Raw genomic sequence first — 25,366 nt, forward strand, 5'->3', positions numbered from 1 at the left:
TGGTTAAGGAATGGAGGATTTGAGAACAGGACCAATAATCAAACCCATCTGAGAAGCACATGCTTCTCTCTGTCCATCTCAGTACTCTTCAGGACTTTCTTCTAGTCAGCCCTTTAAATTCTGAGGGTCTGGTAACAGCTCAAGCCCACACGTTGGGCAGGCCGTTGCTCTCCCCGCGTGGCCTTCAGTAAAGGCCAACCACAGGAGAGGAAGGCATTCTTCACACCACAGCTGTTGGTGCTCAGTGCAGGTCTGCTCTACAGGGCTCCGGGGGTACCATGTTTGTAGCCTGTCCTCATACCTTGGAGAGTTCCTCCGCCTGTGCTTCTGGAGGCAAAGCAGCCCCTCCTGGTGCCTTCATTTCCTCTATCTGTTTGTTCAAGGACATGATCTTGGCTTTTGCATGAAGTTTTATTTTTTTCATTTTGCTTTCAGCAGCTCTTTTTTCTTCCTGTCATCAAGCAATAAAGACAATAAATGTGATTTATTACCTAGCACACAACTTGTTTAAGGCAGGCAGTGAGCTGCTACTCTAGAAATAAGAACCAGATTCTCTAAGAGTCTAAGCTAATGACTGGTCTTTATCAAGTGTCAAGTGCTCACCTGCAGAGCTTCATCCTTCTGCTGAAGTTGAGCATCCTTCTTACTAATAATATCTTTTAGCTCCGCCACTAACTTCTCTGCATCAGCCAGGCGATCCAGAACATCCTCTTGTGTGCTGTTATTCAACTCCATGGCAGATTCCTGGGGTAAGTCCTAATATTTAGACAAAAACAAACAAAACAATGCACAGGGAAAACTACCCTCAGGAATTCCCATAACCTTGCCTCATCGTCTGCCCAACTCCTCTCTTTAGAAACTGAGTTCTAACTAATCCATTAACAGTTATCTTCAGCATTACAATGCAGAATTTTGCTGAACTTAAAGTGTTACTATCCTAATTTTATCAAAGAAGAAAATAAATAAAGGAAGGTGAGGATTATATACTTGCATGTAGGAAGTCAACATTTAAATTTAAAGGTGAGCTGCAGACTAGGGATGTGGCTTAGCTGGTGAGGGGAGGCCTTGTGTGCCTACCTTTAATTCCTAACATTCTACCAACCAGTGTGGCAGCACACACCTAAGACCCCAACATGCAGAAGGCAGAGCCTGGAAGATCAGGGGTCCAAGCCCATCTTTGGCTAGCTACATAGCAAGTTTGAAGCCAGTCTGGGATACATGAGACCCTGTCTCAAACAAAATAAACAAATAAAAATGAAAGATCAAAAACAAAACAAAACAACAACAACAAAAAAAACAAAAAAACAAAAAAACTTTCCTTAACCATTTGCCTTTCAAAAAGCTAATGGACTTCTTCTAATCCCTTAAGGGGTAGAAAGTACAATGTAAACTACAAGAAAGTGAAAGGTGACAGTTTAAAAGTAAATAGATGTTTTCTTTACACCTTCCCCCTGAAACAGGAGTCATGCTCAAGAGGGAGCCTGAAGACAAGGACTTAAGGCAGAGCAATCCTGAACAGGCTATGCAGACAGAGCTTTCCAAACTCATCTAGACTTGGTTTCCATCCCCACAGCTGTCTGGCTGACTCTCCTCAGCAGAGGATCATTTATAGAGTTGTAATTCTTTCTGTTGGAAAGCGTCATCACTTCTGCTTAGCAAGAGGGAGGCTGCTCACACCCCTCTAGCTTAAGCTATTATCCTCAGAAGAGCACAGAATGTGAGTCCTACATGCAACAGAGTTACTCACGGCCTCTGAGGAAGCCATCAAATTCCAGTCAGTGTAATCTCCTGATAATTCATGCAAAACATTATTTGCTAATCCTGATAATCGGCTCAGCATCTCTGCAGGACAAACAGAAAAGAAAAGGCAAGGATCAGCAGAGGCAGACACAGGCCGCTGGAGCAGAAGCCAAGCAGACAGGTGCTACTCCATGCTGGTACCCATGTCATCTATGTGAAATAAGGCGACTGTGACGGTGGGACACATGGAGTGCAACTAAACGCCAAGACTTAGAGAAATTTCCCTCTTCATGTGTCCCTGACTCACATTCCTTCATGTAGCTTTCCTGACAAACCATGTAATTTCAGTGATGTCAACATTTAGAATAGACTGTAAATCTTTATAGTTGTGAGTGAATGGATGAAAGCACTATCACAGGCTTGTTCTTGCAAGGAACTAGAAAAAGGAAACAAAAAGCAACATAAGCAGGAAAAAGGAGAAAAAAAATCCCAGAGCAGAAATCAGTAAATAGAAAATTAAAACAAAGTTCTTAGAAGAGATCAGTAAAAACAATAAAGCCTATTTTTTTTAGCTGACATGACAACATCAGAATTGACCTGGCATACATTAAGGGAGTAGAAAAAATGGGGAACTTAAATAAGAAAACACGAATACTCCTACATCCATAAATTCATAAAAGTAGATAAAAGAAACCAATTCCTTAGAAAGTACAAGCTACCAAATTTCAAGCAAGAGAGAACCTGAATACATTCAGTAGAGTATGTAGCAGTAATCTCTCTCTCTCCCTCTCCCTCTCTCTCTTTCTCTTCCTCCCCCCACACAAACACACACACACACACACACACACAAGCACACAAACTATGAAACTGAGTTAACATTGTATTTAAGATTTTCTTAAAAAGAAAAAAAGATCTAGGTCAAGGGATGTAGATTGGTGGGTGACGACCAATAGTTAAGGATGGAACAATACTAAGTTTATATCACTTCCAGAAGATAGGAGGTAACATTTTGCAACTCATTACATAAGGTCATCAATACAGTAACGTTATGAAAATGACAAGTTACTATAGGCCAACAGTCCAAAATATAAGCCAATCAAACACAGCAATACATAAAAGCTCCTGCTTGAAGAAATGGCAGGCTATTCAGAGAAGAAGCAAGACAGTGACAGATCACATGACAAGGAGTCAACAGGAAGAAGCTCTCCCTGGGCAAGGAAAAAATGACTCACAGCGGGGTCTGCAGGGTTGGTCAGAGGTTAAGAGCACCAGCTGCTCACAACTGGATGTAACTCTAGTCCTAGGGATCTGATGTCCTCTTCCGACCGCTTTGGGCACTGCATTCAGTTGGTATACAAAAATACATGGAGGCAAAATACACACACATATAAAATAAAATGGACAAATATTTAAACAATGAAAAATTTTAAATTCACAGAATTTAATCAAAACCACAGAGAAAAAAAAATGTAACTCAAATAAAAGTGTATCTATTCGTTTGCACTGACAAATACAAATATTAAAAGAAACTGTCTTACACATTAATTCTAAAATATTAACAATATCCCCCTTAGGATCTACTTCCTCACCTGGCTACACTGTCACAATATAAGGATTGTGATAATCTGATGTGATTAACTTAACCCATAACCCAAGGTTTTGGCAGATACCAGGAAACCTAAAACAGGACATTCTAAAAACACCTCTCCTATGTTCTTCAAAGTAAAGCAAAATAGCAAAACAAAGGCTAGGGTAAGTGAAGCCATGCTGATTAAATCCAAAATAGGATATCAGACTGAATTCGGAATGGGAAAAGACGACATATAAATGAGCTCTCCCTCTAGTTAGTTAATGGCCCTGGACTAACATTGAGGGTTTTGAAAACCATGTAACTGCTCAGATAAAGAAAAGAAAACATACAATATCTCTGTATTAACCTTTATAAGTTTTAAAAATTTTACTTTGTGTGCATGGGTGCTTTGCTTGTGGGCATATCTAGTCTATGCATCTATAAATGTGCATGCAGTGCCTATAAAGGCCAGCACATGGTCTTTGGATCCCCTGGAGTTACAGGCAGTTGTAAACTACCACATGAGTGCTGGGAACTGAGCCCAGGTCCTCTCATAAAGCAGCTGTGGAGAGCTTTTGGGGCAGCTTGGCAGGAATCTAATAATGGGTCAAAACAGGGGTAAGCTCAGGCAGGAATCTGATTTTGGGTTAGAACAAAGAAGTAGGCTTCAGGCAAGACCATGACTTTGGGCTAGGACAGGGAAGTAGACTCAGATATTTTGGTCATCCTGATAAGCTCTTAGAAACTGATCAATTTATGATCTTTGAAAGTATTAAGATTTCAATGAATACTATCAAAACTTTAAAAAAATCAAGTACTGACAAAATATATTCATATATATTTACGTTAAAATGCTTTTTGATAATCTGTACATGTATCTCTTTTTTTAAAAAATAAAGTTGTAAGAAAAAAATGTAGATAGAAAAATAAAAAAGAAGCAGTGATCAAGGGACTTTGTTTAGTGCCTTGCTTGTTCCTTGACTATTTGTGTTTATTTTCTTGCTTATTCCTTAACCTAGACCTGCTCTTATTACTTGCATGTAATTAAAATGATATAAAAGCAGATGAAAAAAAATAAACCTGCCTCAGCCTCAGAACTGGTTGTGGTCATGCTAAAGTGTTGTCTATGTTTTTTCTTTTTAATCCTCACTCCTGCCCTGGAGAACCTGTTAACTGACTGAGCTGGCTTGGTCAAGCAGCCAGTGCTTTTAATTACTGACATTACATTTCTCCAGCCCCCAATCTTTTTAAGTTATAAGTAAATCTAAAGTTGCACTAAAACTAATTTGCTTTTATAACTACTATGTTACACAGTTAGAGGAATGGCATTTGCCAGTCTATATACTACTCTGTAAAATATTAATGCAGTGACAGAAAAAATATTGAAATGGAACTGAAGAATATATAGCACTAGAAACTATGGTGAACTTTATGTTCTATGTTTAAATGCTATCTGGACCTTAAACCCCTCCCCCCAGAAGGGAGAAGTATAAAAAGTAATTCACATCCTCCTGCTCAGGGTAATTATGATTAGGGTAGCCATGGTCCTTGATAAAAATGCTGTTCCTTCGCAGGGTAACGAAGGCTAGGGTGGCTATGGTTCTCAGCAAGGATGCTGTTCCTGCTCAGGGTAATCATGATTATTACAGTAGCATGGTTCTCAACAAGGATGCTGTATCTACTCAGGGTAATCAGGGTTAGGTGGACATGGTTCTCAGCAAGGATGCTGTTCCTGCTCAGGGTAATCATGATTAGGGTAGCCATGGTCCTCAACAAGGATGCTGCATCTGCTCAGGGTAATCAGGGTTAGGTGGGCATGGTTCTCAGAAAGGACACTGTTTCTTGAATGTAGCTTACACATTCACAGATGTGTGAGATGGGAGAAGGGATAGTGAAGGGTAGCACAGGACCCTGTATAACTACCTACTACTGCCATATATTAGTACAGAAGGAAAGGTATAATCATTTTTCAGTTTGAAAATAAATCTCAACTCATCACTAAGCCCACTTTTCTATAGTTTTATGTACAGCTTTTGTTTTGTGTTGGGATTAAATCTGAGAACCTACACAACAAATGCTATATAACCACTCTACTACTGAACTATACTCCTAGGCTCCTATGCTAACTTGCATAATTTTATTTTGTGGTGCTGACGATTCAGGGCCTTGTGAATGCTATACAGACACTACCACTAGTCTACATTCTTAGTCCCCTGTGCGATGTTTTAATAAGGGAAATGAATGTAATCATTAATGGATCTTTCATAGATACAAATATTTGTATAAATCTTCTAAAGAAAATCATATCAGAATATGCCATATCAGGCAGAATCATTCTATCTCTAGAAATTACATGCCACTTATAGGCAAAGCAGACAAAACTGACTAATGGGCTCAGATGGTGACAGGCAGGTAAACATGAATATCTGTGTGCTTCTTAGACCCTTACATAACAAACAAGCAGATTAACACTAAAAGCCTGTTGGCAAACTGAATAAAACAAACAACAAAAGGTCCCTATCTAACCAAGTTGATGGAGCAACAGTCAAAAATCAACAACCACCACACAAACAGGTTTCAGTAGTGTCCATTCCAGAGGGAACAGACGGTAGGCACAGGAGTGCAACAAACCAAGAGAAGCACAAGAGCCAGGTGGCAGTTGTCCACTAATAAATGTGCCAAGCCAAACAGAGAAGAGCCGCTGACATCAGGAGGACCTTCCTTCTTGAGCGATAGGTACAGGGATCTCCCTTATCGTTGGGAGATGTTCCATAATCCCGGAGGTACAAAGAGGATCAAATCATAAGCGCATGGTATAGCTTGACATGGCCTGGTATATATGTGGATGGTACAGTTTGGTATGGTGTGTGTATGTGTGTGTGTATGTGTGTGTGTGTGTGTGTGTATACGTGTATGAGTGTGTTTCTGTTTGTTTGTTCAGACAGGGTATGCTCTACAGCCCAGGATGGCCCTGAACTCATACTGCTTCCTTGGTCTCCCAAATGTTGTGATGACAAGCCCACAATGCTGTTTTCTTCAGCATGCTGCTAATGTGGCATGTCGACCTCAGAGAACACTGGGTGAAAACTAAGAACTAAATTATTATCTTTGAAAGCTTTTTACTTAAATTGATATCATTTCTATTAGTTGTATTTGTTTTCAAAGAAACAACGAGTTAACCAGAATGAAGAAGAGAACAATATTTAAAAAGCAACCTGGATTGGGTTCCTGAAGAAAAAGCAAAGGAGCAGAGATGGGGGGGATGTAATCCAAGAATGCTTACCTGACACTTAAACAGATCTGACACTATAAATAAAAGACCCAACAGGTACTTGAGAATATCAATTCAAAATCACCCACCAATCATATTGTTTAGGAAATTATTAGACTTAGATATTCACTCCTTTCATGTCAAAAGATTGAATGCCTAGCAAGGCAAGGAAATACGATGACCACGGAACTGTTTTGCAGCAACACCTGAGCCAGAAAAGCTACAGGTTTAAAGTATCCAACCAACAGTGAGCCAAAGATTTCATTTCCAGCAAAAATGAACGCCACGCATAAAAAGCACAGACGAGCTGCTACACATAGGCAAGAAAATCCGAACAACATTCTCTATCGAGCATTTCCTGAAGACTCTATGGGAGAAAACTTAAACCACAGTGAAGAAATCCTCATGAAGACAGTGGTAAATACTAACCACACAGTAAGTGCAGCGCAAGGGCAGGGGCAGGAGATGGTACCTGTGTGTTAACAATGTATCAGGCAACCATGGCTGTTAGGAAAAATGTAAACATATATAAATATAAAAAAAAAAAAAAAACCTCTTGTAAGGTTGTTTTAGCTCTCGGAGTGGTAGCGTGGGTATTGTTATTCCTAGATTATTTTATGTGGAAGGCAGAATTAAAGCACATTAGGAATTAAGGACAGATGAATTCTATCGATCTTTCAGTATCAAAAAAGAGAACAGAGATGTATTACAGAAAACATGTATAAGCCAGTTTAAACTGATCTTAAATCTGACTTGGAAACATTAGTATAAGTTTGCGAGGTATTTACCTTATATCTTATCTTTATCTTTTCCTAACTATCCACTAAAAATGAGTTTAGTAACAGTGACACATCTCAGTGCCTACGTGGCGGTCTTGTTACAAAGGCAAGTGTCTAATAAGAATGCTTCCTAGAAGTGGCTGGTTCCAGTCCCATAAAGTAGGAGATATAAAATTACACAGGCATCTTAACCTACAAGCTAGCAAGAAGCAAGCAGAGACAATTACAATCCTGTTAAGAGGACCTGTGAACAAGTCCCCACTGGCTAAACAGAAGGCATAAATTAACATAAGAAGAAATTGCAATAGACCAAACCTATAAATTCAAATCTGAGAGAATGTAACAGCTAGCTAGTTATCTGAACCAATGGCTGTGGAAACCGGATAATATAAGGGTTTATCTTGCCCTTCCCACTTTGAACAAGATGCCAGGTTTGGCAGCACATGTGTAACCCTGGCCTTGGAAAGATGGAGGTGAGAAAATCCAAGATTCACTGGGCAGCCAAGAGAATCCAATTAATGAGAAAATTAATTAGAGGTCTCGGTGAGAGACTCTGTCTCTCTCTCTCACTCACACACACAAACACACCTTGTGCACCCCTTCTCCACACCCCAGCAAATTATTCTGAAAAGACAACTACTCTTGACATTTTGCAAAACCTAATGAATGTATGTATCTAGATACTGGTCAGTCAACAGCTGGTAACAGAGCGAGACAGACATTATGACTCTCATGATGAAAGAACACAACCACCTTCTACAGTCTTGACAAAGGATGGAAACTCAGAGCATGACAGCCATCCTGTTACCACCTGCAGAAAATGTAGAGGACAGAGAGACACTCGGAACTTCCTAGACAGTGTCCAACTCCACAGGCCACAGAACCTATGTTCCTTAACACATAAGGGAAAAGGAGCAGACATTCATCCCTAAAAATGGGATAGGGAACATGGAAGGGCTTCTAGAATGACCAACCAAGTTATATTTGTCATGGTAACTTATGAAAATACTGTGGCTTTCTTAATCTGTTTTCTTTTTTTAAAGAAAAATTAACAAACTGTTAAACAATCAAACAGCTGTATAGTCCATACCATATATGGTGTTGGGATTCAGAGGTAGAGTAATTAGCATATTCATGAGGGAAACACACCCTGACCTATAACCCCTTAATTAGTTGGCTGCTTTCCATCACTTTCAGCTGGGATTCCCTAACCCCCCTGGACTGCAGGCCTGCCCATCCCACACGCACTTACTTCTCCGGGTAGCCTGCACTGCTTATAGGATTAATGAGAAACAATGCTGAAATTTCAGGCTCGAGATTCCTCAACTGCTTTAAGCCATAGCATTTTAAAAGAAATACATATAGCGTGTTAGGCTTCAGCCATGTGTATTCATACTCACCTGAAGCACCTTACACATTGTCATTAAAAGATAAGATGGGCTTGGCCGAGGAAAATGTAGAGTTGGATGCAAAGGGGATGGCAAGGCAGAAGAGCACTGTCCTGGAGTGACAGCTCTCTGCTAGCAGCTCCCCCACATCATGCGCCTAAGTCATTTTACCTTGTCAATGTCAGTTTCCTCATCTCAGGATTAAGACTATCGAGGACCAGTTAAAAACAACTAATGTTTGTCCACGAGCCAAGAGTGTCTTCTGTAACTGAACTAAGGAATGAGAGGCATCTTTCACACAGCTGAGAGCTTTGTATAGCTCAAAGCCTAGGAATCCAAGGGCATGGAAGCTAAATGGAGCAGATGGTTATCTCTCTCTATGGCAAATATCCTTGTAAGGTCACCAAACAGGAAAACACTGTGGTAAATCCACACAAGGAAAATATGATTGCTGTCACTCTGTAAAGTGCCAGAATCACAAAGAGCAACTAAACAGGAAACTAAAACAGAGCTCCGTGTGAAGGCCAAGCTTCTATAAAACAGGCAAATAGCAACAGACTCTCCAAGTTCATGTTCGCCACACCTTCCCTGCCATAAAACCCAACACTTATTTGAAGAAGTACTGCAAATTCAGACAAAAGCCTAGGGTTGCAGAGATGGCTCACAGGTTCAGGGCACTGGTTGCTCTTTCAGAAAATGTGTGTTTGATTCCCAGCACCCACACAGTGGCTTACGACCATCTATAACTCCAGTTCCAGGGGCACCAGACACATACTTAGAGTACAGACATACACACAAGCGGAACACCCATACGAATTAATGAAAAGTTAAAATAAAATATGAACAAAAAACTTTTTACAAAGTATTTATTTTATGTGAGCACACTGTCACTGTCTTCAGACACACCAGAAGAGGGCATCAGATCCCATTACAGATGGTTGTGAGCCACCAAGTGGTTGCTGGAAATTGAACTCAGGACCTCTGGAAGTGCAGTCAGTGCTCTTAATCACTGAGACATCTCTCCAGCCCAACAACAACAACAAAAATTTTTTAAAGTTTTTTTTTCTCAAAGCTTTCACTGTTTATTGACAATTAATTTAAAAAGATGTATCTGGTACGTTTAGTGTCTCACTAGGAATTACACAAAAAGACGGTACATCCCTAAGTACAGAGAACATAGTATAGTGTGCACAGGAATAGAAGGAAAAGAATCCAACAGCAGAAGCGTGTTCCTCCGCGCACGCACTCCCATCCCTTCCTTTGAAATCGGGATCACATGCCCACAAGTCACTGAGCCACTCAAGTTTGTCTCATGAATTTTTGATTGGCTCTCAGTGGTTTTAATTTCTTAATTTTCAAAGTGAACTGCAATCAGGCTAAAGAGTTAATAGGACAGTGTTGCCACAACAGCTAGAAAATCCATATTCGAGGTCAGGCTAGAATCTTTACAAGCAAAAAATAACATCTCATAATACAAAAAAAATTTTTTTTTACTTAGAAGTAAATGGTACCTACAGCATACATACACACCACTGCCTACCAAGCAATGCTCCAGGCCTTTACATAGGTCCTATTTATCCTCACTGCTTAATTCATTTTATTCAAAAACACTAAAAAGGAGATGCCATCAATAGCTCTAACTTTAAGACAAGTAAACTAAGATGCAGAGGATTTAATTTGTCCAATCACACAATTCTACAAGCTTCTTGGCTGGTGGGGACACCCAAAAGGCAGCCCATTTTTTGAGTCACTTCCTCAACCCACCTTCCTCATCCAGGATGAAAACGGGGATGAGTGTAAGTGGAGGACACCATGACAGTGATGTAGGTGACCTTATTTTTCTTAGTATATAAGCTCACACAGACATAAGCACACACTGGAACAAAGATGTCCTCACAGTAGTGCCTGACTGCTCGTGACTGGAGACAACCCAAATACCCATCAGGGGAGGACTGCTGCATTTTTATTTTATTTTTTTAAATTTCTACAAGGAAAAGCTGTACAGCTGCCTGGAAGAATGGGGTAGTGTTTTTTACTTGAGCTTACTGAATATATAGATTGAATGTACTGTGTCAAATTCTTGGTTTTAGATTTTAAAATACTTTGGATTTTTTTTTTTTTTTTTTTTTGAGTATTTATATCCATATAAAAGAGCCATGTTGGGAACAGGAACTAAGTTGAAACACACACACACAAAATTGTTCATATTCCATATATATTTTATACAGAGACTGACAGCAGTTTTACATAGTATTTTTAATAAGTTGTGCATGAAGTTTCATGGCACTGAACTTTCTTTTTTATTTTATTTATTCATATATGAGTGTTCCCTCTGCATGTACACCTGCATGCCAGAAGAGGGCATCGGATCACATTAGAGATGGTTGTGAGCTAGTATGTGGTTGTGAGAATTGAACCCAGAACTTTCTACTGTTAGCATATGAACACTCATAATGCTTTATTTTAAGCCCTTTATGATCCAGACATTCAGCTCAGAACTGCTGTATAATATTAGGTAGCAAAAAGATGACTCCAATGGGGGGCAGGGGTGGTAGTAGTGGCAGCCAGAATGTGTCTTAGAGACTACTTATTTACAGAATTTCTGGAGTGGGAGATGGAGACAGAGGTAAGTAGATAAAATTGTGCTTTGCATTATACCCTTCAGTTTTTAATTTCCCCTGATCAAAATAACATAACTGAGCCAGTTAAAGGCAATACATGTCTAATCCCAGCACTTGGGAGGCAGAGGCACAGGTATCTCTGTGAGACTGAGGCCAGCCTAATCTGCAGAGCTAGTTCCAGGACAGCCAGGGATACCTGAAACTACTGAACGAAAACAAAATCCAAAAAGCACAAATAGCTCACCCTAAATAAGAGGATTTCTCATTTTCTTCATTACTTCATAAAGTATTCTTCATTAAGGGCTGAGGATGTAGCTCAGTAACAGAGTATTTGTTTCACATGCATAAGGCTCTTAGTTTGATTTCCAGCCCTGAAAGGGGGAAGCTGATTTTATGCAGCCCAGTTTGGGTTGTTACTAATAGTTGGTAAGTAATGTGTCACAAGTAATTTATTTTCTAGTAAGTAACCAAGAGAGGTTAGTGATATATTTTATAAATAAGCGTAATATCAACATCTCTTTAATCCAAATGATTTGGAGTGTTGGGAAAAAGAAGTGAATTTTTAAAAAGTCAATCAGAAAGCTAAAAGGAAAGCCATGTTGATTACTTTTAGGAAGGACTATGTTACAGTAGAATGGAAACCCCACCCCAAAACATTGTGGGAATCCTCTGAAATGTTAACAATCATCTTGAGAAATCAAGGAGGCACTTTTTATGTGATCTACAAATTCTGTTGTGAGCCTTGTGGGCCAGATTATTTTAGTTTTTATTTAATTCTCTTGTATTTTTGTATATTTTATAATCTGTGGTGTATTTTCAGAGTTACTCTTACACTATCCAAATTAACATAAAATCTACTTAATATACTTAAGAACATGTTCAAGATGTTTTACCTACAGCATATGCAATTAAAAGTGTTCAGAAACTAGTTGTAGTCAAACAAATGCTACCACAGTGAAGACGAAGGCATCAAAGGGTCCTACCAGGACCAAGGAAGTAAACGCAGCGTTATCAACAACACAATGCTTCAAGCCAGGGCCTCCTAGAAGCAAGAGACCTACCACTTGGGTATACTTTCAACCTCTGAAATCTTTGAGTTGTCTTCAATTTTTTTGTCTACTCCAAGTTATCTCATTTTTCTAACATTTCCTGAATCTGACCCTTTACGGTCATTCCGATCATCCAAACCTTATTAACTCATGTTTGTAGAAAGGCCTCTACACTTTGTTATTAACTCTTCCACAGTCATCTTCCTCATACCTGGAAATCTGTTCAAGTGTTAGAAGCTTCCAACTATCCCCAAAAGTCAACGTGTTTATCCATGCTTTTAGATATCCGTTTCACTCTCAAAACTGACCTCTCCTCACAGACCAACTGCGGGGCTTTAAATAAACCAGGCAAATATTTCCTCCAAACGCCCTGGGGTTCGCCCTCCTGTTCGCATTCCTGCTGCGCATCAACAAACTCAGGCCACACGGCCAAAGCAAGGTTTTTTTCCTCCACAACTCCCTTCGAGGTTCCCTTCCTCCTGGATCATATCTCCCTCGTGTTCCCAACCCATCAGCAGGATCCCTCGTGGGCCTCCGATCGCGGTAACGGCGACAGCGGAACACTAAGTTTGCTCAGGGCCCGAGGGAGCACAGGGCTTGGGCAGATTGCCTCCAGCGTCCCCGGCTCGGTGCCCAGGCTGGCTTCCCCGAGCCGCCCGGACACAGGGCCGTGCACGCAGGGCTGACCAGGTCTCCCGCCTCCGGGGCTCCCCGGGGAAGAACGACCCTGCCGGCAGACTGACCGGGTGTCTGTGTCCTCCAGGCCGAGTACGGCGGCGGGCACCGGGCGACCACCTAGGGCGGGCAGGGGACGGCGGCGGAGCCCGGAGGTGAGGGGCGGGGCGGCCTGCTGAGCGCCGCGACCCGTGGCCCGCGGCAGGGCCGTGGCGGAGCTCCCCGCGGAGCCTGCCGACCCCACTCACCTGTAGGTGGCCGTCCCAGACAACTCCGGACGCCCCCCGCCCAATCTAAGCCACGTCAGCTCGGGTAACCCAAGCACGGCGCCACCTTCGACGCGCCCCTGGGAGTCAGCTACTCGCCGGGAGACGGAAGGCTGGATTAAGGCTTCGACCTATCGGAGCAGCGCACAGGGCGTTACCATGGGGATCGGGCACGCCTTGTTTGTAACTAACTGTGTCACAATGACAGACACCAACCAATGTCCTAAAGCCTTCCACTTCCTCAAAGACAGAACCAATGGATTCTGAGAAGGACACGCAGGGCGGAACCATATGGTGGGTTGTGACCCGGAAGAAGATCCAAAAAGTCCTGAAAACACCGAAAGGGGTGGGTATTCGACCCAGATCAGGTGTTTGCTGTCTGGGTTGGAAGTTCCGGTTTCCCCTAATTTCTCATTTTGCGCTGTTCCTGCTAAGGACTATGGCCTAGGCTAGAGAGGAGATTTTGGACTAGGGGCGCCAGCTGCTAGTCTTTGGGATTATGTGAGTACCAACCGGGACTAGAGCCTGAAACTTGGTCTAGTATGGCATTTTAACGTTCTGATGGAAAAAAAAATGAGACTAACCAAAGACAAACAGCAATTTAGTAACGGAACTCGGACTACCACCTGACGTCACAGGGCATCACTAAGGATGCGAGGGTTAGAGATTACAGTGAAGAGTTGAAAAGTTCCCCTAAGGAAGTCGCGCTTCAGCTGGGATAAGCAAACAAATTTAAGGCTCAAGTTCTGCGACAAGTCAGTGAGGAGCGCCAACACGAGGCAGAAAGCACTCCTCAAGTGCTCCTTCACCCTAAAGGGGGAGTCTGGAGAGCAGAAACCTAGTCAACTCCTAACGATTTAGACATTTTTCATAAGAATGTTAATAGGAATTTATTGAATTTCATTTTACAGGAAGCATTTAGCCCACTAGATTTGCAGTTTCATCCTACTGAACACAACCTTTTGAGAGGACCTACTAGTCATATAGTAAGACATCGCCTAGCTGCTCATTTAAAATTATAGATTCTTCATTTACTAAAACTTTTGTCACCTAACTATTCGATTTATCTTATTGTCTCATAACTAGTTTATTATAAGAAATCCTGAGGGCTGGAGAGATGGCTCAGTGGTTAAGAGCACTGACTGCTCTTCCAGAGGTCCTGAGTTTAATTCCCAGCAACCATATGGTGGCTCACAATCATCTGTAATGTGATCCGATGGGATCCGATGCCCCTTTCTGATGATAATCCAATGCCCTCTTCTGATGTGTATGAAAGCAGCTACAGTGTACTCATACTAAAATATTATTAAGAAATAAAAAGATATTTTAAAAATATTTATTATAAGTACACTTCAGTGGCATAGTGGTATGAACTGATGGGCAAGCAGCATGTTTCCTATATGAAATTGCATTTTATGCAAAGATATTGGGATATTATTTTAAAACCACAGAAGTTTGCATTACTCAGGTGTCTCCTGGGAAATTCACTATGAGACACGCCCATGAGATGGTTTCATAGGTAAACCTATTGCCATACAAATGTCATGATCCAAGTTTGATCCTTGGAATCTATGTGAAGGTGAAAGAAAAGAAACAGAAGTTGTCCTCTGACCTCCAGGTGTGATGTGGAAGTCATAATCACACATCATACTCACACAATAATTATTTTAAAAAAGAACAGTCACTTTCTCAACAGATAGTGAGGAAAAGTGTCCTATCTTACAACACACTTGTAATATTGAAGTACAGAAGTAATACTGGAGATGGAAAGGTTTCAGGTGCAGCGTTAGAGATGTTGTGTGGAGAAATAAGTCAGAAAAGTCTGTGGAAAAGGGTATGGGAATAGAGATATGAAGAAGGGGTAGGGCAACAGCTAACTCAAACTAAGGATTTATGGGAAAGCCTAATGGACACCCGCTACTTTGTAAGATAATTTTAAAATATGATTCTCTAAAATGGAGTTTCAGCAGAGGTATTTTGCATGAGTAGATAATGCTGTTCTCATACCCATGGGTTATTCAACAAAACAGTAGGTATGGGATATCTCCCTATGAGTTATAGGTCAAGAAGGGCCCAGAAACCCCCAAAATATAAGCTACTGCAGTTGCTCTTGCTGTCCACCAGAACTAGATGATAAATCTATGTTGTAGACCATACACACTCTTTACAGGACAGAGGAATTGAACTAGGACTAACTTAGAAACCAGCCAGCCTACATCGTGCTAGAAAGTTTGGCTGCTGGGAGAGAAGTTATCATTGGTCTTACTTAGCACAGAGCAGACCCTGCATTCTACAGTACTGACCTACCATACAATAATGGCTTACCAACCCCTTTCTGGTTTGATTTCAGGCGTGCTCTAAAAAAGGGAATATCAGGTACTGTACGTAAATCTGGTCAAAAGCCTTTGGCTGGGCAGGTCATAGACACTAGGAAGGAACTTTTTGCTGAATGGACATGTTTTCACATTCCTTCTAAATATGTGTATACCCACCAATTAATGATGCTTCTTTTTTGCAGTGAGCAAAAGTAAATGCAGAAATTTGTAATTAGTCTAAAAGACAGGGAATAAGGGTCTTTCAAACTCAGCCTTGAAAAGAACATCTGCATTACTTCCCATCTCCATGGCTGAGAGAACATCACAGAAGAGACAGAAAGACCTTAAAAACTAGAGGAGGGGATGAGTGCTTTGAAATGCTGCACCCTGGACATGACATGGCTGTTGCACTCTTGAATCAACCAGTAGCTGTGGAAACTTGCATAAGGTTGCACAAGATGAAGCTTGTCAATATTCCACTATGGATGGAGAAGGGGATCATCAGGCCCCAATCCCAAGTAGCTACTGGCAGTTAAATGGCTGTTGGGAAGGAGAGTCATTCTTTTTCAATGTCACCACTCCATGTTTCAATAGGTATTCCCTCACCTATACACATGAAAGCAACACTAATTAAACTCAATGTGTGATTTTTTTTTTCTTTTAGTGACATAAAAGTGGGGGCAGGAGTGCTGGGAGAGTTTCTTAGAGGGACAGAGAGGAAAATAAGAGTATTTATGATCAAAATGCATTGCATACATGTATGAACTATCAAAGAATCAAAATGTAACAAAAGAAATGGTCTACCTCTTCTGATTTACTGTTACCCACTTCCCCCTCCCCTAGGCCAAATACAGACATCCCAAGACTTTTCCAATGTTGTGCCATGAAGCATTTGTGAACTCCAGAAGACCACCAAGGAGCTGTTTCTGATGTAATCACATTAGGGTCTCTATTACAAACTCGAGTTTGGACTTAGCACTGGCCCACAGATTTGCTGAAGTAGTCCCGAACTCTCATCAGGGCAAGGTTTTATAGGAAATGGGAGTGAGGGAGGGAGGGCCTAGCCTGGCAAGCATCTAACTTGTCTATTGTAAGCTAACAGGTGTTCTGAAGCAAAACCTTATACAATCACTAACAGGTCTGAAAGTGCATCTGAAACAATCAAACTAATCTTTCACTAGTTGTTAGTAAGTAGATAGGGAGTAACTCTGGCCAAGGACAAGCCATGGTCTTTCCTGGTACTTGGGTGAAGCTTGGGTTCAGCTGGGGTCCAACCAAGTTCTCAGGCTTTTTTTTCTTTTAAGATGGAGTAGGTTCAGCCTCTCATCAATGTGTCTTCCAGATATAGTATTTTATTTTCAATTCAACATCTATTTAAATATTTGTCAAATGTAAGTTGCATGTAACTATATCATATATATACATACATACTATATATATGAAAAAGTATACATACCACAAATATAATATATGCCAAAATTCATAAGCTAGAAAAAGAAGTGGCCAATTAAAGGTTTTTTTATTAAAAAGCATTGTATAGGGGTTGGAAAGATGGCTCAGTAGTTAAGAGCACTTGCTCTTACAGAGGACCCATTGGGTTGCTAGTCCCAATGTCTGGTGCCTCATAGCTACCTGTAACTCAAAGCTCAGACACCCCTTTTGATGTTGTATAAATATCCCCACATTGACAGACACACACACACACAGACACACCTCAAAGAAGCAGCAATTGAATATATTTTCCTTTCAGCATTTTTTAAAGGAAATACACAAACCAGTGGCCAGGCATGGTGGTCCATGCTTCTACCCCAGCACTAAGAGGAAGCAGCAAGTAGAACTGGGAAGTCTAGTTCATTCCAGGTCGGCCAGAGCTATAGAGTGAGATTCTGTAAGTTTTTTTTTTTTTTTTTTTTTTTTTTTTTTTTTTTTTTTTTTTACTATATGAACTATAAACTGTTTCTCTCTCTTCTCCTGTCTTTCTTAATGTAATATTATTTAATTGACCAATTATTTTTCTAAACTTTTTCAAGGTCAAAACCATAAGGTAATGGCGGTAGTGGCACACACTTCTAATCCCAGCACCCGGGAGGCAGAGGCAGGTGGATCTTTGGGAATTCAAGGTTTACAAAGGGAGAGTTCTAGTACAGAGAACCCATCTCAAAACAAAAACAAACAAACAAAAACCCAAACCAATTATTATTACATATATTTTACATGTATAATAATAATGACAATATTAATAAAATAATGGAAATTATGAATAACAAATGTAAAAATTGAAATCCTGACAATTTTCTCAGAAACACTATTTATTTACAAACAAAAACAAAACTTGTAGTTAGAAAACAGAAACGAAAGAAATTTCATATTAACAATAAAATTTCACATTGAATTCTGTCTCACAATTAAAGTCCACAAATCTGTTTTAACTAGAGACAGGGTATAGAGACGGGGGAAGAATTGAGAGTGAGGTAGGCAATCTCTGCTTTTTGCTTCCAAGTGTTGAATGAAGAAGATACTCTGGAAAGTCACTAGCATAGCCCTAGTCTTCCTGCATGCCAGAGGCAAAACTAACAATCTCTTAAAAGGTAAGATTGCCAGCTTTCACAGTGACTCTCTAGGGAGGTTTGGTTCCACTGATAAATAAAGTTCCTAAATCTATACTAAGCTCGTCCTTTGCAACATCAATCTCATCCCCTGGTTCTTCTCCAAGCTTCTTCCACCAGGGTGCTTGTATGTGCTTCAGGGTGGTAAGATGGGCCTGCTTGGCTTTGGCTGCCACAGGCCTAGATCTACTTAGAAATTGCTCAGGTTCCTTTCCTTCTGCCTCCTTCAGACTTGGTGCCTCTGCAGCAAACAGAAAGTAAATGGGTTAGTGGAAGTATGCCAGGCAAGCAGCAACTTGCAAACAGCAGTGCTGGAGCCTAGCTATAGTCTGGACAGGACAGGGTCCTAACCTGAGCACACTGCCACTGCTAACTATGAAGGTAGGTGTCTAGTGAAAAGTTACAGATGTGGGTAACAGTAACAACCCCAATTCCTGGCAACTTCCAGCCTTAAAAGACAAGAAAAATGATAAATTATGTTAGATAGCTTTAAGAGAGTAACTTCAGTTAAAAAAAGGTCATTAAAAGTTATGTTTGACAAGTTTAGTGTACTGTAACTACTGTCAGTATCTAATTCTAAAATACAAAAAAAAAATTTTTTTAAAGGTGTGGGCCGAATGTGTGTAGAAAAGCACAACATCTTAGTAATTTTGATGGTGTTGAAATATTTGAATTTATAACAAACAAACAGAATGTATACAGTTGAAAACTGGGATGATGTAAGAGTTCCTGAGAACTGGAATAAAGACAATTTGTGGTACCCTTCTTCTAAAGATTTTGGATGCCACATTTCTTGCAATGAGTATTCCATTTATGAAACAAAGATGGATGTAGAGCATACTCATCAACTGTTCAATATTGGTGCTGATCTGAGCCATCAAAGCTTCTCTGTGTTGCTGGGCTCGTTCTTCTATGGCTCTTCCCATAAAATAGTGCTGAAGTCGTTCTTGTGCTTGTGCATGGAGCTCTCTGCTGGCCACATCTGACATCTGAGAGCCCTGAGAAAACACGACAGAAAACGTGCTAAAGACACATTACAATACATGCTTTACCTACCCACTACAGCAGAGCTAGAAATTTTAATAATCTCCCATTTTCTCAAAAGAATCTTACAGCTCTTATCTAACTTGTACTCTATTGCAAATATTATCTTTAAAAATAGCTTTAGGTGTGAGTATTTATGCCGCTAATCTCAACACAGAAGCAGAAGTGGGACAACCACAAATTCAGGATCAATTGGGCTATATAGTGACACCTTATCTCAAAAAACCTAAAAGACAAAGGAACAAGCATGCAAACAAACCCACAAAAGAAACAAAATGAATCCATTAAACCAACCAAGCAGAATTTAAACAATAACAACTTCTCACACCATAACTTGATATAATGATGAAGATGGGCAAGTTTCTTTTAAGAAATTTTTAGATTTTGTTTTGTATGAGTTTTACCTGCATGTATGAATGTGCACCACATGTGTATCTTATGTCCTAAGAAGGGGCTAAAAGATACCTTAAAACGTTACAGATAGTTGTGATTTACTACATTGGTGTAGGAACTGAATCCACAACCTTTGCAAGAACAAGTACTTTAAAGCACTGAGCTATCTCTAGGCCTTCATTTACTTTTTGGTACGCGTCCACACAACATTTCTTCAAAGATTTGGTAAGTAATGAGAGTAAATTAGTAGACCACAATGAAAGTATAAATGGTTTACTATAGTTACCACTACAGAAGAGAAGAGAAGCAAACTCCTTTTGTTTGGGTCGTTTGAAATATTGGTATTTCTTATCCCATTCCTACGCCAAATGCATCTTTACCACAATGTTATAACTGGTTCTGGTTTCACAGAATTAGAGACAAAAATTAGCTAAAAGTCCCTATTCTTGAGACTACTCAAATAATTTAAGGGTGATGTTAGTGACTAATCTGGATAAAAATGAAATAATCTTAGCCTTAAAACTAATAAAATTTCTGACACCAAGCTTTTTCAGATACTAATGTAGTCTCATTCCAGTTGATAACTTACCTTTCAGCCACAGACCTGACCAATGAATAGTAAAAAATGACAAACTGTGGTATTATTCATTAAACTTACACTCATATTTATGAGATCTACACTCATATTTAACTGAAGAACCAAAGCATTAGAAAATACCACATATATACTAAATTCATACATGCACAAATTTCTTATAAAATATACACTCAAACACAGTCTTTACTTTGATTAGAGAATATAAGTAACCTAGAAGTAGAGTATGCACAAGGATATGCAGAGCTTATATATATATAAAAAAACCATATCACTTGATTAAAGGAATTTTAGTACCTGTGAAAGAAAAGAGGTCAAAAACTAGAAAAGAATTAGAATTAAAAAGGGCAAAGTGAAATTCATAAAACTAAAGGGTTGTGTGTGTGTGTGTGTGTGTGTGTGTGTGTGTATCAAAGGACACAGTTAAAGGGCAGGCCATAGAATAAAATCATTTATCAGATAAGGAATAGAATACAGAGAACTCAATCAGCTCATCAACAAAAATGCCACGTGATTTGAAAATGGGCAAAAGTCATATATATGTTTCTGCAAATGGTAAATAAATACGTGGGAATGCACTGAAAATATTTTATTATAATGGAAATGCAAATCCAGAACACAATGAGCTAACACATCATATTTACTAGGTATATTTAAAGTGAACATTGGCTGAAGACAAAGCTCTGTCAGTAGAGTGTTTCCTCACATGCAGAGAGGCTCCAGGTTTAATCTCTAACACGACATAAAACAGGACAGTACAGCAGTGGATGCTGGTTATCACAGCACTTGGGAGGTGAAAGCAGAAGGAACAGAAGTTTAAGGTCACCCTCAAAGCTTACAGAATGAGCTCTGTACCAGTTTGTACTTCATAAGACAAACACCAAGGGCAAACATACCTCTCCAAAACAAAACAAACAACAAAAACCAAGCAGAAATAAAATCTTTGAATACTATTGTTGAAGTAATAAAATATGCAATTCATCAACAATGAACTGGTATCTAAAATATTAGTATTTCTTTAGATAGTGTCTTATTATACAGCTTAGTTAGGCCTTAACCTCACAGAGATCTACCTATCTCTGCCTGTGGAATATGCCCAGCAGAAGTTCATTCACATTTCTAAAAAAGATTTATTTTTATACCTAAACTACACAAAGACCCAACAAAGAAAGAAAACTTCAGACCAATTTCCCTTGTAAATATTGATGCAAAAATACTCAATAAATTTCTCTCAAACCAAATCCAAGAACACATCAAAACGACCATACATCATGATCAAGTAGGCTTCATCTCAGGGATGCAGGGATAGTTCAATATACAGAAATCCATCAACATAATCCACTATATAAACAAACTCAAAGGAAAAAAAACACATAATCGTCTCATTAGATGCTGAGAAAGTATTTGACAAACTTCAAAACCCCTTCATGGTAAGTCTTGGAAAAAATCAGGAATTCAAGGCCCATACCTAAACATAGTAAAAGCAATATACAGCAAACCAGTAGCCAACATCAAATTAAATGGTGAGAAACCTGAAGCAATCACACTAAAATCAGGGAGTAGACAAGGCTGCCCACTCTCCCCCTACCTATTCAATATAGTACTGGAAGTTCTGGCCAGAGCAATTAGACAACAAAAGGAGGTCAAAGGCATACAAATTGGAAAGGAAGAAGTCAAAATATCACTATTTGATGATATAATAGTATACATAAGTGACCCCAAAAATTCTATCAGAGAACTCCTAAACCTGATAACTTCCTCAAAGTGGCTGGATATAAAATTACCTCAAAGAAATCAGTAGCCTTCCTCTACTCAAAGAATAAAGAGGCTAAGAAAGAAATTAAGAAAATGACACCCTTAACAATAGTCACAAATAATATAAAATACCTTGGTGTAACTCTAACCATGCAAGGGAAAGATCTGTATGACAAGAACTTCAAGTCTCTAGAGAAAGAAATGAAAGAAGATCTCAGAAGATGGAAAGATGCTCATGGATTGCCAGGATTAATATGGTAAAAATGGCCATCTTGCCAAATGCAATCCCCATTAAAATTCCAAGTCAATTCTTCACAGAGACAAAAAGAGCAATTTGCTAAATCATTTAGAATAACAAAACAAAAACAAAACAAAAAAAAAAGCAAAAAACCTATGACATGAAAAACTATTCTCAACAATAAAAGAATTTCTGGTGTAATCACCATCCCTAACATCAAGCTGTATTACAGAACAATTGTGAGAAAAACTGTATAGTATTGATACCAAGACAGAAAGGTAGATCAACAGAATAGAACTGAAGACCCAGAAATGAACCCACACACCTATGGTCACTTGATCATTGTCAAAGGAGTTAAAACCATCCAGTGGAAAAAAGGACAGACTCTTCAACATATGGTACTGGTTCAACTCAAGGTCAGCACAAAATCAATCCATTCTTATCTCCTTGTACAAAGCTCAAGTCCAAGTGGATCAAGGGCCTCCACATAAAACCAGGTACACTAAAACTAATAGAGGAGAAAGTGTGGAAAGGCTTCAACACATGGGCAAAGGGGAAATTTTCCTGAATAGAACACCAATGGCTTATGCTCTAAAATCAAAAATTGACAAATGTGACCTCATAAAATTGCAAAGCTTCTGTAATGCAAAGGACACTGTCATTAGGAAAAAATGGCAGCCAACAGATTGGGAAAAGATCTTTACCAATCCTACATCTGATAGAGGGCTAGTATCCAATATATACAAAGAACTCATGAAGTTAGACTCTAAAGAATCAAATAATCCTATTAAAAAATGGGGTATAGATCTACACAGAGACTTCTCAACTGAGGAATATTGAATGGCCGAGAAGCACATAAAGAAATGTTCAACATGCCTAGTCATCAGGGAAATGCAAATCAAAACAACCCTAAGATTCCACCTCACATGAGTCAGAATGGCTAAGATCAAAAACTCAGGGGACAGCAGATGCTGGTAAGGATGTGGAGAAAGAGGAACACTCCTCCACTGTTGGTGGGATTGTAAACTGGTACAACCACTCTGGAAATCAGTGTGGCAATTCCTCAGAAAATTGGACATAGTACTAAACTGAGGACCCAGCTATACCCCTCCTGGGCATATACCCAAAAGTAGCTCCAACATCTAACAAGGACACATAATCAACAATGTTCATAACAGCCTTATTTATAATAGCCAGAAGCTAGAAAGAACCCAGATGTCCTTCAACAGAAGAATGGACACAGAAATTGTGGTATATATATACAATGGAGTACTACTCTGCTATTTAAAACAATGACTTTATGAAACTCTTAGGCAAATGGATGAAACTAGAAAAATATTATTCTGAGTGAGGTAACCCAGTCACAAAACACACATGGTATGCACTCACTGATAAGTGAATATTAGCCCAAAAGCTCGGATTACTCAAGATAAAATTCACAGACCACATGAAGCTCAAGAAGGATAAACAAAATGTGGATGCTTCAGTCCTTCTTAAAGGGGGAAACAAAATATAACCAAGCCTTTTAAGTTATTTTATGTATGTGCATGTACTGAATCTGTTTCCATGTGCACCATGTGTACATTGTGCACAGAGGCCACTAGAGGCCTCTTATACACTTACAGGAGGCTGCAATCATCTGATGTTGGTGCTGGGAACTGAATGAATATGGATCCTCTACTAGAGCAGAAAATATTCATAACTGCTAAGCTATCTTTTCTGCCCAGATTTTAGTTTTAACTTTACTCTAAAAACCTGGTTTTTGACAACAGGCACTCAGAACATCCCCACCAGGAAAGGCGGAGACCCAGACAACACAGGACTGGTGAGAACCAGTTGAGAAGGGATTCTGCCTAGTCAGGGGACAGAGAGACCTCAGCGGAGCACGAGGAAAGTGTGTGCCTGCACGCCCAGCGTGATCCAGGGACCCAGGAACCCGGTGGCATCAGGCCCTCTGTTCCTAGCCAACGGCTTCTGGGGTGCTCAACAGGCACTTGGAACATCCACCACCAGGAACAGTGGAGATCCAGGGACACAGGCCAGGTACAAGGGAAAGGCGAGAACCAATCACTGACAACAAGATGGCAAGAGGAAAGCGAAAGAATGTACCCCAGGGAAACCAAGACAACCTGGCAACACTAGAACCCAGCTCTCCCATCACAACAAAGAGCGGAATGCCAAACACTCCAGAAAAAGAAGATTCAGACACGAAATCCTACCTCAAAACGATGATAGAGATCCTTAAACAAGAACAGGAGGAAAAGCATAAAGAATTAGAAGCTTTTAAAGAAGAAACAAGAAAAACACTCAAAGAACTAGAAGAAAACAGAACCAAAGAGATGAAGGAATGGAAAAAGGAATTTAAAAAGGAAATAGACATAATAAAGAAAACACTAAAAGAGACAACCCTAGAGGTAGAACACCTAAAAAAGAAATCAGGAGTCACAGATGCAAGCATTTCCAACAGACTACAAGAGATGGAAGAGAAAATCTCGAGAGCCAAAGACAACATTGAAAACACAGACAAAACAGTCAGAGAAGATGCAAAAACCAAAAAGATCCTAACCCAAAATGTCCAGGAGATTCAGACACAATGAGTAGACAAAACCTAAGGATAATAAGAATAGAAGAGGGCGAAGAATATCAACTAAGAGGTACAGTAAATATCTTCAACAAAATCCTGGAAGAAAACTTCCCTACCCTTAAAAATCAGATGACCACGAGCATAAAAGAAGCTTACAGAACCCCAAATAGGTTGGACCAGAAAAGAAATTCCTCCCGACACACAATAGTCAAAACACCAAGTGCTCAAAGAAAAGAAGGAATACTAAAAGCAGTAAGGGAAAAAGGTCATGTAACATATAAAGGCAGACCAATCAGAATCACACCCAATTTCTCAACAGAGACTATGAAAGCTAGAAGAGCCTGGACAGACATCATGCAGACCCTGAGAGAGCACAAGTGCCAGCCCAAGCTGCTATACCCAGCAAAACTATCAATCACCATAGATGGCGAGATGAAGATATTCCAAGACAAAACTAAATTCACGCAATATATGACC

At 39.8% G+C, this 25,366-nt stretch overlaps 2 protein-coding genes across 6 annotated transcripts in view; both read right to left on the minus strand.

Moving 5' to 3' along the window:
- GOLGB1 (golgin B1) overlaps positions 1-13,452 on the minus strand; it is a 57,338-nt gene extending 43,886 nt beyond the window's left edge. For 2 of the 4 annotated variants that reach the window (XM_080919285.1, XM_080919288.1), the window contains exons 1-4: positions 13,342-13,452; positions 1,748-1,842; positions 604-756; positions 302-451 (exon numbers count right to left, since the gene is read on the minus strand). In XM_080919285.1, the coding sequence (XP_080775411.1) occupies positions 302-451; positions 604-756; positions 1,748-1,840 (396 nt within the window). In that variant the 5' untranslated portion in view covers positions 1,841-1,842; positions 13,342-13,452. Of the gene's footprint in view, positions 1-301; positions 452-603; positions 757-1,747; positions 1,843-2,972; positions 3,078-13,161; positions 13,173-13,341 lie in introns of those variants that run through there. The other 2 variants (XM_080919286.1, XM_080919287.1) reach the window with 2 other exon arrangements.
- Positions 13,453-18,104: 4,652 nt separating this feature from the next.
- The window catches only part of IQCB1 (IQ motif containing B1), a 51,362-nt gene continuing 44,100 nt past the window's right edge, over positions 18,105-25,366 (minus strand). For both annotated transcript variants that reach the window (XM_080919399.1, XM_080919400.1), the window contains 2 exons: positions 19,122-19,278; positions 18,105-18,521 (listed from right to left, as the gene is read on the minus strand). In XM_080919399.1, the coding sequence (XP_080775525.1) occupies positions 18,292-18,521; positions 19,122-19,278 (387 nt within the window). In that variant the 3' untranslated portion in view covers positions 18,105-18,291. The remainder of the gene's footprint in view (positions 18,522-19,121; positions 19,279-25,366) is intronic.

Source organism: Micromys minutus (assembly GCF_963924665.1).
Source record: "Micromys minutus genome assembly, chromosome: 7".
Taxonomy (NCBI): domain Eukaryota; kingdom Metazoa; phylum Chordata; class Mammalia; order Rodentia; family Muridae; genus Micromys; species Micromys minutus.